Below are 14,593 nucleotides of genomic sequence, written 5' to 3' on the forward strand. Positions count from 1 at the left end.
GACAGCGAGACTTCCTATGCATGCACCCCATTTGTTTTTTCTGTGGCTGTTATTCTTTCTTCCTCTTCTCTGCATCCATACTCACATAGGGGAAATGAACCTCCAAACCCTTCTCATCCTCCAATGCCCAGCTGAATGCTTCCTCCTCCAGGAACCCCTTGGTGACAATCTTGGCCCTCCAGGCTTTCTCTCCTCTGACCTCCTCCAACCTTTCTGCATGCCCCCTTTCCCGGACACTTAGCATAGGGTCTGCCTTCACCTTTGTATCCCCCAGTGGCACCCAGCACATAGTAGGTGCTCCATAGGCTCTGATGATTAGCCCTTAGGGAAGGAAGTGTGTGGTAACAGGTTCTTCCTCATAGGAAATGGCTGGTCCCGGGGCGGCGGGGTCGGGGAGGCCCGGAACACAGTTTATTTGTAGAGTTTCAGGAAAAACACACCTGGCTAGAAATCAGACGGGTCTAGTTTTACACGGTTGTTTTGCCAGTTGGGACACTGGCCTCTCTGAGCATGCTGTGCCCAACTGTAAGATGGAGACAATACTACCAATCCATAAGGCTGCTGTGATTATTAGTGAGATAACATAGGAAACACAGCAAACGTGTTTTCTCCCCGCTCCTACGTTTCCAATTCGAGGGAGGTGCAGGCATGAAGATCTTCCTTCAGCTTGAGGGCTTGCTCATCAATAGGACCCCCAGGGGCATCTTCCCCAAATGGACATAGTTGGGCTCTGCTTTGCCTCGGACGCCACTGTCCTGGCTCTGCTGCTGTCCCTTCTTTCCTGGATCAGAGGTGGGTCCTCAGCCCCTGATGTAACTAAAGCAGATGTTTTCATCCTATTGTCCCTTCCCTGCCCTGTGGCACCCAGGTCTCTCAAGGGACCCTTTGGTCCCAAAGAAGTCGTTCCCATGAAATGTTCCTGCCTTATGTGTTCCTCCTCCAGAGAATGTCTTTCTTGCACAAAAGAGCTTGAGGCAAGGGCAATGCCTACCTGCAAGGGATTGCGCTCCAGTGTTAAGCACCGTCTGCACATCTTGGGAGGGAGAATTTGGGGCCTGTGGGGGGGGGGGTGCTTCCTAGCAGAGCATGGGCTTTGGAGTTGGACAAGCCAGGGTTCCGACTCAGCTCCCCACAAACTTGACTTTATAGGCGAGTTGACTTCTGTAAGGCTCAGTCTCCCTATTTCTAAAATGGGTGCATGAATCCTACCTCCCAAAATAGGTAAGACCAGAACAGAAAAAAATGTATGGACTGCATACACTAGGTGCATAGTGTAGGCTGCTCTTCACCAGGTGACGTCAAGGTTGAAAGGACGGGAAAAAATGGGGGACACAGGCAAAGATGAGGCAGAATTTATTCTCATTGTGGGTACGTTCAAGACTCAGGATGAAGACCACAGAGAAGCAGATCCTGGGACCCCAAGGCTACCTCACGCTCGGGGCAGGGGCCACACTTTTGCAAGTGCCAGGCTCACTGTGTCCCCCTCGACGGTGAGGATCAGAGCCCAGGACCTGGGTGAGAGTGGGCTGGGGGTGGGAGGAAGACAGGGTCCTCCCCGGATCGTGTTCTGACCATGTTTCCGACTTCCATAGGAAGAAAGAACAGCTCGGCTATATAGTAATATAATATATAGAGGTGCAGAGAGCTGGCCGCGGCACCTAGGCGGGGCTGAGACTCCCCAAATTATTGCAGGAGGGAGGGGGGACTCAGTGCTGGTGTCTCTGCGGAACAGCTGTGCTGGCTAGGGGGAGGGCTGGGCTGGGGGTGGGGAGCTGGGTTTGCCCCTCCCTCTGGGGCCGGCAGGGGGCCCAAGGCATCCTGCCTGGTGGGGTTCCTTGGGCCCTGCCCGCCAAGCTTCCCCTGGGATGGTGCTTTCTCACCCTGGGTGCTTTTTATGTGCTTTGAAGACCATTTTTGCATTGTCAGGAGTGAGGAAAAAATATTCTGACATGGTAGAAAAAAGATATTTACATACCCTGGTGGGCCGTAAAGGGGAGGGTCAGTTTGGGGATGGGGGAGCTCCTGAAGCCCCCTCTTACCCACGGCTGTCAGTGTGGGATGGGGGGGTGGGGGGGGTAGAGCGCTGGGCTGGCAGGCAGGTGGCCTCAGCTCTGAAACTTGGTTGCTGTGTGACCTTGGACAAGGCACAACCCCCCTCTAGGCCTTGGTCTCCCCAGGTGGTACGAGAGGGGTGGACAGGGGGCTGAAAAGCTGGGATCTTATGGCCCCTGATCCTAGGATGGGGACACAGGCCAGGGACGGGCAGTGAGAGGTTGGCAGAGGGTCTTCCAAGTGAGGAGCCCTGGGCCAGGGAGGGGCATCAGAGCCCAGAGGGAAGTTCATGGCCCCTGGCCCCTGACCAGGCAGCCAAGCCCAGCCGAGGGCACCTGGCATACTCTGCAGTGATGCCTACACGGTAGGTGGCCAGAGGGGCTGGCCGGGAACCCTGTTTTCCTGTCGAAGCAGCGGTGGGAGCCAGGTGGAGGCTGCAGGCGGCCCCTCACCAGCTACAGGGAGGGCGCAGACCTGAGATACAGCTGGGAGGGGGCTCACCCGGGCGGAGACAAGGGTGGGCCTCATGCTGGTGCAGTTCCAAAGCGGTCCCTACTCCCTGCCTCCAGGTGTAGGGGGAGGTGGGCATGGGCCTCTCCCTCATCCCTGTGGGTGCTGGGGCCTGGGTCCATGCTCAGTGGGCAGTGTCACACGGGTCACAGGCCCGTGACACATGTCCTCATTCATGACGTGCCATCCATGGTCACGCACATATGCCCCCCACCAAATTGGATAAGCACGCACACCACAGGCACACGTCCGTGCTTGGATCCGATGGGTGGACACACACACATGATCACAAATGTTCACAAGGGCTCCCAGGACCTCATGAAAACAACCCCTACAGCATGTGATCACACGCACACACACACACACTCTCTCTCTCTCTCTCAGAGGCAAGCGAGTGATGTCTCTGTTAGGCTCAGTGTCACTGAGGCCTCAGCCGGGGACAGATGTCCCAGCCATGCTGGGCACCAAATGCCGCTTCCCAGGCAGCCCGACTCCGGCTAACACCAGGTCCTGTGGCGGAGCTCTTGGCCTCCCTGGCACCTGAGAGGAGGGACCAGAGGCTGGGAGCTGCCCGACCTCCGGCCAACCCTGCAAGTCCTCCGATGGCCGACATGACCCGGCGCAAGTCCTCTGGTGGCCGACGCGACTCGGGGCCACTTTTAGTTGCTGCCCGGGCCCCACCAGCCTCAGGTCAGAGGTGCCGACGGGGCCCCTGGGTGCTGGTCAGCTGGGCCCTCATGGTCTGGATGCTGCCCAGGATCTTCTTCTGGTGGCCCATGAGGGTGATGCCCAGGGCACGCACGTCCCTGTGAAGGAAGGGCGGTGCTGACCGGGTTGGCCTGGGAGGCCGGGTCCCCCTTCCCTGGAGCCGCCAGCCTGCCTCTGGTCTCCTGCCCTCTCCCCCTGTCCCCGCCCCCACGGGCACCACCACCCGGCCCCTCCACTCACTGAGCGTTCATACGCAGCACCATGCCCAGGGAGGAGTAACCGCCGGCAGCAAAGTGGTCCCGGTAGCGGCCCATGCGGATGGAGTCCAGCCAGTCCCCGACGGTGAGGCCCCCGCCGCCGCCCCCGCCCCCACGGAGGTCAAAGCAGCTCTGGGCAAAGGCAGGGGGCGGGCACCTGAGGCACAGGGGTCCTTGGTAAGTGGCCTGCCAGGGCCTCTGCCTCCCTCAGGGACCCTCGCACTAGCCGCCCTCGGCCTCCATCCAGGCTCAGCAGTAGGCAAAGGGTCTGAGAAGCTCGCCCCCAGGCTGCAAGGAGAGGGCTGAGGAAGGCCCAGACAGGGCAGGGGTCAGAGGCCCGGGAAGCTCAGAGGTCAAGGGTCCAGGCAGGACAGCAGTCAGGGGCCCAGGCAGGACAGGGGTCAAGGGCCCAGGCAGAATAGCCGTCAGGGACCCAGGTAAGGCAGGGATCAGGGGTCCAGACTTGACGGGTCAGGAGCCTAAGCAGCACAGGGGTTTGAGGCCCAGGTTGGGTGAGGTCCAGATGTCAGGGCTTACACTAAGTCTGAGCCTTATCTCAGGAAATACTGTGAGGGCAGCTGGGCTTGGGCAGAGCTGGGGTGGGCACCAGGCACCTGTTGACAGTGGCCGTAGCCCTGAGACTCTCAGGGCTCCGGATGAGGGCATCGAGGACACTGACAATCTGGGAAAAGCGAGGCCGCTGGGCCCTGTCCTTGTGCCAGCAATCGAGCATGAGCTGGTGCAGGGCGCGTGGGCAGCCCATGGGCGCAGGCAGGCGGTACCCCTCCTCCACGGAGCTGATGACCTGGGGTGGGGGCAAGCACAGTGCTGGGCTGGAGGCCGTCCCTCCCTCCAAGGCCCCCAACGGCCCCTGCCCAGCCAGGGTCCCGCACTCACGTCACGGTTTGTCATGTTCCAGTAGGGCCTCTCCCCATAGGCCAGCACCTCCCACATGACCACACCGAAACTCCACACATCGCTGGCGGAGGAGAAGGTCCGGAAAGCGATGGCTTCGGGTGCCGTCCAGCGGATCGGGATCTTGCCTCCCTGCAAGGCACACAGGAGTGCTGAGGGCCTCTCCCCAACCCGCAGTGGGGAGCTAAGCACTGGGTCCAGGCTGGGAAACTGGCAGTCCAGGAGGGGAGACATGGCCTCCACCTTCCTAGAGCACCTGTTCTGGTCCGGGAGACCTGCACACACAGCTGTCGTGAAGACTGAGCGAAGGAAGTGTGTGGCGGGCCTGGAACATAGTAGGTGCTCAGTAAGTATCAGTCACCAGGCTGATGCCTAAGCAAGAGACCAAGCCCACGGAATGTGGCTTGCTCATCACCCCAACTGCTCTTCCTTTCTTTCTTTCTTCTTGGGTTGGGTTTTTTGGGTTTGGGGTTTTGGTGTGTTTTTTGTTTTTGTTTTTTTGTTTTGTTTTTGCCACAAAATCCCTTCTCTAAGCGAAACTTCATTAGGACGCTCAGTGGGTGAGACCTAAGGGAAGGTTCTCGCTGAGGCAGGGTGGGGGGCCTGGGTCCCTGCCCACTCAGCCTCCTGCCTTGAAGGCGGCCCCCAGGGCACCTCTAGAGAAACCCACAGCTCTATGGAACACGTTCTGAAAATGCTAGTTTCTAGCCAATCCTTACAGACAGCTCTGGAGTGGATTTGTGATTCAGGGAGACGCCACCCCTCCCCAAATCTCCCAGAGAGTGAGTGACGAGGGGGAGACCAGCCCTGGTGTCTGCCCAGGCCACCCAGGGGTACAGAAAGGGTGGGAATGGGGGCTCGCATTTCCCGGAGGGAGAAACAGCTGCAGAGAAGAGGTAGGACGTGCCCCAGATTGAAGACAGCCCTGACACTCCCAACTTCACTTGACTACGTGTGAGGAGCCCCCACCCCCACCCCCTGCCACCTTGCCCCTCCCCGGGCCTCCTGGGAAGGGGTGTGGACTGCGCACCGTGGTGGTGTAGGCCGCGTCGGGGTCGTCCTCCAGCACCCGGGAGAGCCCGAAGTCGGACACCTTGCAGACCAGGTTGCTGTCAACCAGCACGTTGCGGGCGGCCAGGTCTCGGTGGATGTAGCCCAGGTCTGAGAGGTAGCGCATGCCGGCACCCACACCTCTGAGCATGCCCACCAGCTGCATGATGGTGAACTGCCCGTCGTGAGTCTGTAGGGGGACGTGGCTGGGCTTCAGGAAGGCTCTGGGCAGTTTGCGAAGTATAGGTGGGGCTCTGATGACTTCCCACCCATTTTGCAGAAGGAGAAATAGAGGCCCAGAGAGGTTAAGCCCTGCGCCTGAACGCTCAGCAAATAAATGGTAGGGTGGGGGCTGGGAGTCTAGTGATTTCCACCGCACCCACCATGCCTTCCAGCTGGCTGGAGCCCTGGGTCCCCGCAGAGGCACCCCTCTGAGCCTGTGTGCAGGGCAGAGGACCCGTGCGGCAGAGGGACCTTCATGTGATGGGGCCCTGAAAGGTAATTTGATTGGCTGCCCCTTAAGACCCCTCCCCCTGCCTCACTCCCCTTCCCCAGGTCCACTGGGTCCAAGTTCCTAAGGGTGTTTGGAGGCCTCACATGATCTCCCAACACCCAGACTGAACTTCCGTCCCCCCAGCCCATGTGGAAGGACGGGTGGGGCACGCACCCTCAGGAAGGCGTCCAGGGAGCCGTTCTCCATGTACTCAGTCACGATCATTGCCAGGCGGCCTGGGGAGGGACAGAGGCAGGGGTGGCTCTTGGTGGGGGGATCAGACCTGCTGATCGGAGACCCCAGGAACATGCCCCCTCTGAGAGCTGCCAGGAGGTGGGCCAGCACTTGACAGCTTCAGAAAGCCTAGGGTTCCCCCTGGGGTCCCGGACTCTGGGCCCCCTCCCAACCAAGTCATCCAGGGACCTGAACCAGGGGGACGGGGCAGGGCAGGGGCAGAGCACGGCAGTCCAGGGATGGACCCAGACTCCTGGTCCTGGGCAGGAGGGGCCCTTCAGGGTGAGGCTGGCCTCGCCTGGCACCTACCACGGGTGACGACACCTTCAAGGCGGATGATATTGGGGTGGTCAAACTGACCCATGATGGATGCCTCGCTCAGAAAGTCCCGCCGCTGTCTCTCTGTGTAGCCGGCTTTGAGGGCCTTGATGGCCACGGGCACGTCCTGCTGCCCTGGCACCCGCAGCCGCCCGTAGCAGACTTCTCCCGACTCTCCTGTGGATCCCGAGCAGGGCAGGCAGGGGAGGGCTACGGGACCCTCCTCTCCACACCTGGTCCCTGGCACGCCCCCTGCCCCACATGTCTGCCGTACGGGCTCCTTGGTTCCCCTCTCCCTCTGCCCTGGGTGCCCCTCCCCCGGGCACCCCCCTGTGCTGCCCCCACCTTCACAACCCCCGAGGCTCACCAGAGCCGATAATTTTCTCGATGTGGATCCTGGAGGCTTCAATCTCTCTGGTGAAACCGCGGCCCGCCCGGCCTGGCTCCTCATAGTTATGGGGTTCTGCATAGAACTGGGGCTCTGGGATCTTCCCTGGGGGGTGGTGCAGGGGCAGGAAGACAGGTGGGGGTGCTGAGGGACCAGGAAAGAAGGGCCATCAGGAGGGTGCAGGAGACTTTCTTTCACAGCGTTCTTTCTATGGGCCTGGGAGAGGTCTGGGATGGGGGCTGGCGGGTAAGGAGCATCCCTGGGTATCTCAGGATGTGGCGCCTACCAAACAGTAGGTGCCTAATATGTGCTTACCGAGCGACAACAGGGTCTCTGTGGAGGAGCTATGGGGTCTCTAGAGGACACTGGGGTTTCCAGTGAGTTCTGAGTATATCTGCTGTTAGGTTTTCTGGGGTCACCGCTAGAGTCTTTAAGGTCTTTCTAAGTCGTTCTGGGGTAGAAACGTAGCCAAAATGTTTTCATCACAAAGGCCAATTTTGATTCACAGCAGTTCTCTAGAAGACTGTGTTAAGGAGGATTCTGATGTTGCGTTCAGCTCAGTGAGAATCAGTACCATAATACTAATGTCTACCATGGGCACAGAAGTGCGGTACGGAGGTAGGCTTTCTCCTAATTATCCTTGTTTTCTGGGGCCTCTGCAGGGTCCTGAGAAAGCTCTCGGCAGCACAGGTTCTTATCCAAGAGCATATGATGCCCCCCTGCCCCCCACCAGTGTGCAGAATTGTGCGTGAGCGCACAAACTTGTGCATTTCCCTGGGCGGAGGGTTTCTAGCCTTCTCAGCGGGGTCTGCAAACCCAATAAAGGGAAGCAGCACCTGAGGCCTCAGGTCTCTATGACCTCGCTGTCTTTCCCCGGGGCTCTGCTCTTCCCTGTGGGCCCTTGCTCCTCCCACCCGTGCCCTCCCCGGGCCGGTGCTGGTTCCCACTGTGACCCCACGTCCCCGGGTCCCCCGCACTCACCCTGCCCGTTCTGATACTGCATCTTCTCGTCAGAGTCCTGGAAGGCCTTGCTGTAGCCACAGTGCCTGTGGAGGACGGCCCTAGCCTCAGCCCTGACCCCGTGCAGGGCCAGAACTCCTCCCTTCCAGCTCCTTCCCCTTCGGGGTCAGCCCCTGCAGAGGGGAGTCCCTGCCCTCCGGCTCTCAACCCGGCTGGACCGTGACATCTTTGACAGTTACAATTTGCAAAGTCAAGCGCACTCGGCCCGCACAGCAGTCTAATGCATTATCAGCCCCGTTTTACACGAAACCACCCTCGGTGGGGTGGCCGGGAGGCGAGGCCTCGGGTGTCTACCACACTGTGTGACCTTGGCAAGCCCCCTCCCTCCCCTGGGCCTGTGTCTCCAGGAAATAGGACAATGCTTCCAATTCTCACTGCCTGTGACAGGAAGTACACAAGCGTCTCATCGCTACCTCCCTCTGCGATGGAGTCAGAGAGAGAACGACGGCTTCAGTTTTGGCAGACCTGGGGTCCCGTCCCAGCTCTGACATCTACTTGGTGGAAGAGGCCTAACGTCTCTGGTCCCCAACTAGCTCCCCTGCAACACAAGACCAGGATCTCCACATCACAGGCTTAAACAAGGTGGTCACCCGAAGTGATGTCCACCCCATGGACTGCATGGGAGCGCAATTCCAAGCCAGGGGCCCTGATAAGGTCCCTCGGGAAAGACGGACCTGGGTGAACAGGGAACAGAGGAGGGTCCGGGACAAGCCCGGGGTCCTCTAGCCTTTCGAGGTTGTTCAGAGACGAGGGGCTAGCAGAGAGGAAGAAGGGCAGGCCAGAGAGGCGGACAGAAAATGGGGGATGTGCGGGGCATGCGGGGGAGGGGGGCGGGTAGCGGGCAAGACAAAGTGAAGGAGGAAAGAAGAGCAGGTTTATATGAGGAACCTGCCCGCAGGCACAAGGGGAACGCTGGCTTGGTGGGGCTCGGCACAGGCTGGAGACACAGGGCTCCAGAGGAGGGGCTTGGGGTGGTTGGGGGCAGGGACCACACACCTCTTTTTGCAGATAAGCAGGAGCAGAAGCACCACCAGACCCGTGATGAGCGTCAGGCAGATCCAGACAATGGTCCTGGTATCATAGCGGGGCCCTGCAGAGGAGGAAAGCGGGGTGGGGCACCAGCCTCTCAGGCCCGGGGGTCTGGTGGCTCTTCCGGGCTCGGCGGGCAGCGTCCTCAGCTGTGAGTCAGCCCAGAGTCCGGTCACAGGCCACCTCCCCCTCTGCCCCCACCCTCCACTAAGCTTCCCTTTCAAGACCCTGCTCACCCATGCTTCCTGGCTTCCTGCCCTGGTGCCACCACTTCCTGGGGCTCTGTGAGCCGCAGAGAATCACTAGACTTGTCTGAGCCTCAGTTTCCTCAGCTGTAACGGGCCTGTCCTGCCTGATAGTCAAACAGTAACAAAGCCGAATGTGCTGAGAGGTGCGGGTTTCACTCCCAATTACAGGGCAATCCCAGGGTCATCTTGTATTTAGACAAGAAAGGTGTGGCTCAGAGAACTCAGGGAACTTACTCAGGGTCACACAGTAAATGGGACCGAGCCAGGCAGGATTCCTATCCGGCACAGGAGTGCCAAGGCAGTGCCAGTGGAAGGGGGTCATGAACTCAGCCTTGAACCTTTCTATCCCAGTACCACCCCGCGGAGGGTACCCGAGAATAGAGCTGAGAAAGGACCCCAAGCAGCTGGAGACAGGGGCAGGGCGTTTCCAAGCCTGAAGGTGCCTCAGAATCACCCCGAGGGCTTACTAAACGCTGCATTGCTGGGCCTTTACCCCAGGGTTTCTGATTCAGAAGGTCTGGTGTGGGGCCTGAGAACCAGCATTTCCAGTACCTTCCGGGTGATGCTGCTGCTGATCCCAGACTACGCTGTGGGAACCACTGTTCTGGAGGCTGGGGGCAGGAGGATACTGCGGAAGGGGCACAGAACTCGTCCCCAGACCGACCAGGCTTTAATCCTGCCTTGCTGGGTGACCTCGGACGATTCATTTTACTGCTTTGATCCTCATTTTCCTCATCTGTGAAACGGGGATGTGGATAACGGCAACGCACTAGAGGGCCTCTGGGACGGTTATAAGGTGACCGTGCTGGCAAAGGGCGCCATGCCGCCTGCACGCCACACCGATACTCAGGAAAAGCCAGTGGCAGGTGGGCCGTTATCAGCTCTGTCCCTTCGGGCAAGTAACCTCCCTTCTCTGAGCCTCAGGCTTTCACCTGTGAAAATGCCAACCCAGCACAGGCACCCGCTCAGCACATCCCCTTCCTCTCACCCCCCACGGCCCCTGGCCTGGCCCAGCTCCCTCGTCCTCCCCTGCACTCACGGGGTTTCCCGGTCTCCACCTCCATGGCCTGGCTGAAGCGGCCGCAGCCTGCAGAGGTGCGGGCTCGGACCTGGAACATGTAGCGGGTGCCCGGCTTGAGGCCCGACACGGTGGCCCTGGTGGTGACGGCCTTGAGGGTGGAGTAGCTCTGCATCTCCTTGTCCTGCCCACGAGAGGGGTGGTCGGCCAAGGGTCCTCCCGCCTGCTTCCCCTCCCCCCTCCTCCCTTCCCTGCTGGTACCTTCTCGTAGTACTTGATCTCATACTCCAGGATGATGCCATTGGGTTGCTCTGGCTCCTGCCACAGCAGGGAGACGCTGGTCTGGCCCGCCCGCTCCTGGCGGATCACCACCACCTGGGACGGGGCTGGGGGTGGGAGGCCAGCCTCGGTCAGATGGGAGGGTGGGTGATAATGGAGCCCGGCCTCTGTCCCAGGGACCCTGGTTTGGGCCGTGTTCACCTTGCCAACAGTCCTGCCCCGGCCCTAGGCCGCCCGGCATCCTCCAATCCTCCTAGCAAATCACCGGCTGCCGCTCTGGTCGGTCACCCGGGGTCGGCACAGCCTGGTTTCGGTCCAGGCGTCTAGGAAGCTGGGGTTGGCCTGACCCAGAGGAGGCCTGACTAGTCCAGCTTTCACTGCCTCCACCTCCCCGCTGGCCAGGCCCATCCAGCCTCATCCAGCAGACACCCTCGTCCACGTGGGGCCCCACCACCTGATGCCTCCCACCCCGAGCCCAAGGCCTGGAGTGGAACAGGATCTCAGGGGGAGATCCTGAGGAGGAAGAAGAAAAGGAGAAGGAAGGGAGGGGCAGGACGGAAGGAACCAGCGTCCTCACCGCCTGGACTTGGAGAGTGTGACTGCAGCAGTTCTGACACTCAGGGGAAGGACCTGAGCTGAGCCCATCTGAGCTCAAGCATTCCCGTGTCACACTAGGTCCCCAGTGCACCCCGGTTACTCACTGACTGAGCCTTTCAGTCCCTCCCTCCCTCCTGCGTTCGGCGCAGTTACCCCTGATGTGAGTCTGCTGGGAAGTACCAGATACAGACCCCACGGCAGCCAAGCCGACTCTCGGCCCCACACCTCCAGGGTCCCCCGGCTGCCCCCGGCTGCCCCCCACACCCAGTTCTTGCTCCCTATCAGGGCATCCTGTCTCCCCGGAGCTCCCTGAAGGCAGGGACTACGCACAGCAGGTGCCCAAATAATATTGCTGGGTGGCTTTGACGTGACAAGTTAAGAAGTCCAGAGTGAAGTTGGAGAGTGTGGCACAGGGGGCCCCCCACCAGCCTGGGAATCAGGCCTGGGTTCACAACCAGGCGTGGACAGTGCTGTGGACTGAATTGTGTCCCCCTCCCAAATTCATATATTGCAGCCTTAACCCCCAACCTGGTAGTCTTTGTACGTAGGGTCTTAGGGAGATAATTAGGTACAGAGGGGGTCACGCAGGTGAGACTCTCATGATGGGATCAGTGCCTTTATAAGAAAAGACACCAGACACTTCTCTCTTTCTCTGCCTTGGAGGACACAGCAAGAAGGCAGCTGTCCACAAGCCGGGAAGAGGGTTCTCACTAGAAACCAAACTGGCCAGCATCTTGATCTTGGACTTCCAGCCTCAAGAACCGTGAGCAAAAACCTCCAGGGTTTAAGCCCCCAACCTACGGTATTTTGTTACGACGGCCTGAGCTGAGTAAGGCAGATGCACTGGAAGGACTCTGAGGGGGCGGTGGTCACCTGAAGTGAGGCCCGGTGGGGCCAGCGGGTGATGGAGGAGGGAGGGAGGGAAGGAGAGTCAGGCTGACAACGGGGTGTGGGGCTCCAGCATCCCCCTGAACAGTGGTGCCGTGTCCTGAGATGGGGGGCCTCTGGGAGGTGCAGGTCTGGGGGTGCTGTGTGGCTAAAACACATCCAAGTGGGGGGCGGGAGTGGGCAGCTAGGCCTCAGGGGAGAGGTCCATGCTGGTACATTTGGGGGATGTCAGCCTGAGAGCGGATTCCAAGCCACGGGCCCTGATAAGATCACTCGGAAAAGATGGACCTGGCTGAACAGGGGAGGGAGGAGGGTCTGGGACAAGCCCAGGGTCCTTCCAGCCTTTTGAGGTTGTTTGGGGAAGAGGGGCTGGCAGGATGGACAAGGGCAGGCCAGACAGGTGAACAGAAGATGGGGGATGTGCAGGGCTTGGGGGCAAGACGCAAGTGTTCCACCAATGAGAAAAGAACAGGGAGAGAAGTCCCTGCGGCATGTGGCCCGGTGGGGGCACTGGACTTCAGGGGCCAGGTGGGGAAAGATGCCTGATTGGAGCCGCCCAAAGAGGCTCACCGAGAGAGGACGCAGACAGCTCTTTCAAGAAGGTTTCCTGGGAACAGAAATGGTCTGGGGGCTGGAAGGGAGCGTGGCTTCAAGGGAGGGTTTCTCTTTTAACGATGGAGCGTACTGATGGTGTCGGGAATGCCCCTGGGTTCTACTCCACCTGCACCCCGGCCAGCCAGCCACCTGCCCCAGTCTCCCTGGAGACCAGTGGCCGAGGGCAGGGCCCCACGCACCAGGCACACAGGCCTATTCCCCACTGTGTCGCCAGCCCCGAGCACAGAGCTGGGCATTCGGTGCGTGCCCCACAAATGGCGGTTGGAAGAGGGTCTCTTGAATGGACAAAGCCTGGCATCAGGGAGGGGGTGCCCTGGGCTCACAGTTGGATCTCCTGTTTCACTTGGGTGCGAGGCAGACCTGGGTTTGAATCCTGCCTCTGCCACTTCCTGTGGGGGTGACACAGAGCCTCAGGCTCCTCCTCGGTGACATGGTGAGAATAGTGACTGCTGGACCAGGCCTGCGTGGTGTTGGGGGGAGACGGGGTCGGGGCCACGGTGGGCTTAGATGTGTGCTGGGGTGGCCGTTAATGGAGAAGCTACTGTGGTGGGCTCTTGGGTCGGGCTGTCACTTGACAGGCAGGACTCACCAGAATTTGGAAAGGGAGGGGCTCCAGGGGCTAAATTCAGCCCAGCAACTGTCTAGACACACAGAGATAAATGGCTGTTGTCCAAACCAGTGCAACCAAATCCCTCCCAGGGGCAGCAGTGGCAGGTGTTCTGGAAAATGATAATCAGAGTGATTTTATTTTTTAATGACATTTATTGAGCAGGTACCTTGGGCCAGGTGCTGGGCTCGGAGTTTTCATTTCTCTCACTTAAGCCCCCAAATAGGACCTGAGGCACGTACTATTATTCCCAGTGCACCAAGGAAGAAACAGAGGCAGAGAGAAAGCTCTGGAACCCAGGCCTACGATGGCCGTGGAGGCCCGTCTCTGACCTTGTCGGATTCCTCCCACCTACGGGCAGGATCTACTTTTCTAAGGGTGCGGAGAGCCTGCAACTCCCAGTCCTGGGGAGGAAGGCAGGGCCAGGAGGGGCAGGCACTTGCCCGAAACACCACCGCGTACGGGGCGGTGCTCCGATCCTGCGAGGGCCAGGGGCCAGGGAAGCTGGGGCACGGAGCATCTCCGCCTACCTGCCTGGTTCGTGGTGATGTTGACAACAGCCGCCCGGCGGGGCTCGGGGCTCAGGTCGGACACGCCGTTGACGGCCTCGATCCAGAAGGAGTAGTTCATGTGAGCCAGCAGATTGGCCACCAGCAGACTGGCCCGCACCAGGCTTGTCTGCTGGGGCACGAAGCGGGTGCCACTCCCACACGTCTCGCAGTGGCCCAACGCCCAGGGGCAGCGGCGGCACACGGCGTTGTAGGTGATGTCGTTGCGGCCGCCTGGGTCCAGGGGGGGGGCCCACTCCAGGGTCACGGATGTCCCATTCACGCTGGAGATCAGGTTCACCGGTGCCGAGGGCGGCCCTGGGGAGGAGAGAACGGCAGGCGGCCGTGGTGGGAACCCCCTGCCCTGTCCCGCCACAGGACCTACAGGGATCCGGGTTTGCGTTTCCCAGCGTTTTCATGCAGAGCAGGTGGAGAGACTGACAACCCTGGGGGGGAGGGGAAGGGGCCCACAGCAGCCACCCTGGGGGCGGGTGCGAAATGCCTCTGTCATTTGCCTGCCGCATTTCACTCCTTCACCTTGCGCTGGACAGAAAGCACAGACCGCTGAGCACCGCTTGGGCGTAAAATGGAGGCTCCAGGAAGCCCGGGGGGGGGGGGGGGTCTCTGCAGCAGTGTGTGTCCAGAGCCCCAGTCTGGGAAGCGCAGAGGTTTTGGAGAGAAAGGTGGGGTTGGGGTAGGCTCCTGGGGGTGGGGATTCGAGTCTGGAGGGACTGGGGGTGCTGAGGGGGTGGGCCCTGGGGCTCAGAATTTCAAGCCTCAGCATCTCAGGTGGAGACTCTCAGATCTCAAGAAAATAGA

General features: G+C 60.2%; 1 protein-coding gene across 1 annotated transcript in view; it reads right to left on the reverse strand.

Annotated features, from left to right (window-relative positions):
• Positions 1-1,336: 1,336 nt before the first annotated feature.
• Positions 1,337-14,593, reverse strand: part of EPHA8 (EPH receptor A8) — a 34,918-nt gene continuing 21,661 nt past the window's right edge. Inside the window, exons 5-17 of the mRNA XM_058718707.1 lie at positions 13,757-14,092; positions 10,502-10,626; positions 10,262-10,424; positions 8,942-9,035; positions 7,907-7,971; positions 6,905-7,069; positions 6,529-6,714; positions 6,160-6,221; positions 5,473-5,682; positions 4,425-4,574; positions 4,142-4,332; positions 3,511-3,684; positions 1,337-3,368 (exon numbers count right to left, since the gene is read on the reverse strand). Coding sequence (XP_058574690.1) covers positions 3,254-3,368; positions 3,511-3,684; positions 4,142-4,332; positions 4,425-4,574; positions 5,473-5,682; positions 6,160-6,221; positions 6,529-6,714; positions 6,905-7,069; positions 7,907-7,971; positions 8,942-9,035; positions 10,262-10,424; positions 10,502-10,626; positions 13,757-14,092 — 2,036 coding nt within the window. The 3' untranslated portion in view covers positions 1,337-3,253. The remainder of the gene's footprint in view (positions 3,369-3,510; positions 3,685-4,141; positions 4,333-4,424; positions 4,575-5,472; positions 5,683-6,159; positions 6,222-6,528; positions 6,715-6,904; positions 7,070-7,906; positions 7,972-8,941; positions 9,036-10,261; positions 10,425-10,501; positions 10,627-13,756; positions 14,093-14,593) is intronic.

This window comes from Neofelis nebulosa, chromosome 2 (assembly GCF_028018385.1).
Source record: "Neofelis nebulosa isolate mNeoNeb1 chromosome 2, mNeoNeb1.pri, whole genome shotgun sequence".
NCBI lineage: Eukaryota > Metazoa > Chordata > Mammalia > Carnivora > Felidae > Neofelis > Neofelis nebulosa.